The sequence below is a fragment of the Sphaeroforma arctica genome, assembly GCF_001186125.1.
Source record: "Sphaeroforma arctica JP610 unplaced genomic scaffold supercont1.323, whole genome shotgun sequence".
In the NCBI taxonomy this organism is placed as follows: Eukaryota; class Ichthyosporea; order Ichthyophonida; genus Sphaeroforma; species Sphaeroforma arctica.
In genome coordinates, this window is record NW_014040235.1 from 33,260 (window position 1) to 38,595 (window position 5,336).

Genomic DNA, 5,336 nt, shown 5'->3' on the forward strand with positions numbered 1-5,336 from the left:
GGTGTGGACTTTAATGTATCCCTCAAATCTCTTACAACGAGATAATCTCTCACAACGTATCCAATATCTTCCTCACAGCACAAGTCAATATAATATAAAACCTGTCCAAGCAAGCCAGATTGAACTCAACACTTTACACACCAGTTTGTTGAAGATCTTATTTCCCAAACCTACGACCACCATCAGAACAAAGCTGATAACAAATGCATTGCTGCTCTCTTGCGCTTCTTTCACACTTTCAGTAGCTTCAGAGACATCCACAACATTGCTTGATCGTCTGCGACTCTGTTCATCGCGCCGCCTTCGTTCGTATTCCTTTTGTTCGATTAAGGCTTCTCGTTCCGCTTCGTTTAAACTGGGCGAGAACAGTATGGATCGATCGGAATCTCTTCTTTCAGCGGTAATCTCTTTATTGGGAGATAGGACTTGTGTGCTTGTGTTTTTGTTGCTGTGGGACGGTGAAAGGAGAGGTTGCCTTTCACCATTGCTGTTGGCGGGTGCAGATGGCATATTGGCTACGAGTGTATACACTCGACAGGCTGATACTATATATATACGACTTATGTACTACTACACATAGACTATCCACCCGTGAGTAAGCTAAGTAAAGTTTTTGTGCAGGAAACTTCAATCAGGAATGCTACTTCCTTGCACATTCATTTAACTGTACATACAGTGTACACGCATGCATACTTAACACCTACATGAAACACACAAGTGCGTGCACATATAGAACACACAAACACAGTTCTATGCGCGAGCTCTGGTCCTCTGGTGGATCATGACACCACACAGCTGTCATCTGTAGGCCGAACTAAGCGAGACTGCGAAAGCCGTGGCAAAAGTGGTTAAAACGTGTTTTCATACTATTTTGCGCAGTGTGATTGGTGGAAAAGTTTGTAGCCGGCTGCGGTGCTTAGCTGTTTATCGATGTACTGAATGGCAGAGAACAATCCCATTGGTCAAAAATATCAAGCTATAAATAGATAATGCAATCTATTTATATATACTGGGTGTTTTTATCTTTTTGTCACAACATGTGCAGCTGAGCGCTTGCGGCTTGTGCCTGTGCGCCGGCGTCTGATCACATCAGCATCAGAGTTTCAGACCTGTTGTGAACCAGTTTAATCACAACTAAAATTAAGTATTTCAAATTTACTTCTAGCTTGTTTTAATATAAGCAAGGACCGACAGGGCGTCGGGTTCAATATCTGCTGTTTACACGTACTGTTCATATATAGTCAAGATGGGAAAGTCCAACAACGAGTAAGTGATGTGCGCTGCAGTCATTTCTATGTGGCTGTGTTCGAATTTAGATGTGTCTGTATGTCATCTAGCTGGTGTTTACGAATCTAGACGCCATGGTTAACGTGTTTTAGGCTCTTGTGAATATACTGAGAAATGTGAGCTAATTTCCTTTATAAATCTATCCATTTTCTAGGAAGAAAAAGGAGTCTTTGGCCGCAGGTAAGGCCCCTAAGATGACCAAACAACAAGAAAACGCCGGTAAAAGTGCATCACAGAAGAAGGTATATCACATGCACGTTGTGCTGCATGTACTCATTGTTTCACAAAATGGTGTATTACCTGCTTCATGTTTCTATTATATCACGCTTTTCCAGGGTTTCGTTGCAGTCGGGGTGACAATAAATCGCATCATTTATACATTACACACGGTGCGTGTGTGAGGGTGTGGTAGGGTAGGGTTTTATGTATATTACATTCGTGCGTTGTGCTATATGGTATGTTATACGCCTATATATTGCATGACCGGGGGGTCTGCAGTGGCCTGCTATCTGGGTGGTTCGTTGGGAGATACATAAGCACTCTACTCTACACTATGACACGGGTTGTGTAAGCATTGTGGTTTAGTATTTGTTTATATGTTCTAGATTGATTCGTAGTAATCTACCCTTTTTTGTTTGTTTGCACCCCTTTTGGTAAAGTCTGTATGATTGGAATATCATGTTATCAAGCTCGTGTTATACTACCCCTAATCGAATATCTGTCGCAAGGTCGTCTGCTGTGTCTATGCACAATCATGGCGGAGCATGCTGTGATATTTGTTCATGACTGTTATGGCCTGTTAAGGGATCAGTATTTGACGTATGCATGCTACTCCATCTTCCCCTAGTTTTTACTTGTGCTGTGACCGAGGGTGGTCCGTAGGCGTGTCGTGCGGTTTTTTTAATTCTTTGTGGTTGTAGTGTTCTCTTTATACTCGTGGGTTTGTTTAGAGAAATACTACCTGTACACCATACCGAGATGTAGTGACTACAGTAAAAAATTTATCCCTGAAAGCGTAAGCTTGAACAGTCTCTATCTCTTCTATCACGACAAGGAATCTGTTTGTATCGTTTTCTACCCATTTGCGGCTTCTCGTTAAAAAAATACTAAACTATCACGTTTAGATCCCATGGCGTTCCTTTACCCTTTGAATCTCTATACCAAGCTCATACAGTTCATTCCTTGTCTCTAACAACAGGCCGAGCAAAAAGCGAAGAAGGCGGCTAAGGCTGAGAAGTAAGTAACCACCGCAGGTGGATACTAACCAACACGTGCTATGGTCTGATCAAGGCGTAACCATATATAGGGGTCGTGCTGTTCCCTGGTTGCCTTGCAGCGGTAAACTAATGGAACTACTTAACTAGAAGTATCCGGCCCATAAATTTTTACTGAGTTTTACTATACTTGTCCCACTGTGCACTTGGTTTGACCTGCCGCCGCACTATGGTGAGTATAAGTGGTATCCGTGGAAATGCAGATGCATGGGTAAAAAAGCTGTATAATTGTGTGTGTGCACCTATATTATGTACACATGTATATGTACATATTTGCGTTCTCGCTTCCGTTGTCTTTGATACTTCGCCCAAGTTGTACATAGCTTATGGCTTTCTCTGTCTGTGAGCACTATACTTTACGGTGATGTAATTGTTTTTATCAACGCATGTTTGTTGTTCAATGTGCATGTACTGCATCATTCTATTATTTGTTTGGCAAACGATAAGCTGCTCGTGATTGTGAAGCATGTTCGAATCTGTTTATAATATGCTTGGAAGTTTTACCTATATCCAACCACCTTCTAAAGTTTTACCCATATCACAGCCTGAAACCTCTTTCTAAAGTTTTACCCATATCCCAACCTAAAACCCTTCAAAAGTTTTACCCATATCCCACCCTAAAAGCAGTTTTTATAGTTTTACCCGAATGTCACTCTAAAAACCTTCTGAAGTTTTACCCATATTTTACCCTGAAACCCTTTTAAAGTTTTACACATATCTCACCCTGATACCACCTTCTGAAGTTTTACCCATATCCCGCCCTGAAACCACATTCCGAAGTTTCACCCGGAAACCACCATCTAAAGTTTTACCCAACTCATTCTAAAACCACCTAATGTTTAAACCCATATCTCACCTTAAAAACCACCATCTAAAGTTTTACCCATCTCAGCCAAAAACCATCTTCTAAAGTTTAACTCATCTCACCCTAAAACCACCTTCTAAAGTTTTTCCAAAACCATGTTATCCTGTTTCACCCATTCCTCATACTAAAACCGCCATCTAGATTATTGCGCGTATATCATACTAAAACCACTTTGGTTTTACTCATCTCATACTAAAACCACATTTTATAGTTTTAGCCCTCTCGCCCCTCTGGAAAATTTAACCCAGTCACCATTTAAAAAATCCCACTAGTTTCAATTTATGTATATGTATATATGTATATATGTATGTGTATATGTATATATGTATATGTATGTGTATTTGTAAATGTATATGTGTATATGTATATGTATATGTATATATGTATATGTATATGTATATATGTATATGTATATGTGTATATGTATATGTATATATTTTCACACTATCTTAACGTATGCTTGGTTTCCGTGTTTTCTATTAACAGGAAATAATTGGTAAAATTAATATAACTCTTCAATGCCGTGCCTGTGGACAAGTCAAGTTGCTGAGCAACTGTAGACGGTAGTCGCGAACTGATAAACCGAGCGTGTGGCTTAAAAATAAACTTGTAATGACGAACGGAAGTGCTTCATATAGTTAATCGTTTGATGTGCTTCATGTGAAGGTTGTGAGTGGTTCAAGATCGACGAATATTTGGGGTTCTCTTGGTGAGCTTCGAAGGGGAGATCAATACACATCGATACAAGTACTGATTATTGCAGTACTTCCATAAATGTATGTTTATTAGTACATATAGCCCTAAACTAATCAGAAACATAAAGGAGTTTATTTTATTATTAGAAGGTACCCTGAAAGTTTACCCGCATATCGATAAGTGTATGTATATATATATATATTTACATTTGTATTTACATAAGCATGAATATATATATATTCAATGTGTGTGTGTGTGTACCTACTTAAGATTACTCTAACAATAAAAATATGCAAATGTTTCGTGCAGAGAATATAATGTGATATATGTATTTGTCCTTATGTTGGGGCCCCGCTTGGGGAGTATATTTTAGGAAGGTTAAAAGTATATTGTAACATATGTTGTATATAAAGTCATGGAGGCGTGGATACCTTTATAGTAGTTTGTATGCGAATATATACAGAGCTCATCATTGTCCAATATACAAACATATTTATTTCATAAAGGTATAGATTATCCATTAAATTGTAGATTTTTTATCGTTTTGCACGTGCATGTGCTCATATATATAAAAACAAGCATATACATCTATATATTCGTATACTTTCACATATGCAATACATAATTATGTATATGTATGTGTATACTTATGTACATACATACATAAATATATAAATATATATATATGTGTGTGCATATTCTATGCAAATATAGATATAAATATATTTATTTACATATATATATTACATATACAAATACTAATATACATACATACATACATATACATTTGTACCTATATATATATATATATATATATTGTATGTATGTATGTAAACATGTATGTGTGTCTGTATATATGTATTAATTGCTGTATATATGTTTTTGCATGCATATGTATGTATATGTAAATGTATATATATCTATACATACATACAAATATACTTAAACGCATATATATGTATATGTATATGTACATATATATATAGATATATATATGAACCATATATATATATATATATATTTATGTATATACACGTATATATACGTTTATACATATATATATATATATATATATATATAATATATATATATATATATATATNTATATAGACATACAGATATATATATATGTGTGTACGAAACAAATATATATATATTCTATATATATATAATTAGTAGTTATATATATATATACTATATATATATATACTATA

The 5,336-nt window shown here is 36.2% G+C and overlaps 1 protein-coding gene across 1 annotated transcript in view; it reads right to left on the reverse strand.

Moving 5' to 3' along the window:
- The window catches only part of SARC_05195 (hypothetical protein), a 7,842-nt gene extending 7,083 nt beyond the window's left edge, over window positions 1-759 (reverse strand). The window contains exon 1 of the mRNA XM_014300949.1: window positions 142-759. Coding sequence (XP_014156424.1) covers window positions 142-510 — 369 coding nt within the window. The 5' untranslated portion in view covers window positions 511-759. The remainder of the gene's footprint in view (window positions 1-141) is intronic.
- Between the last annotated feature and the right edge of the window lie 4,577 nt (window positions 760-5,336).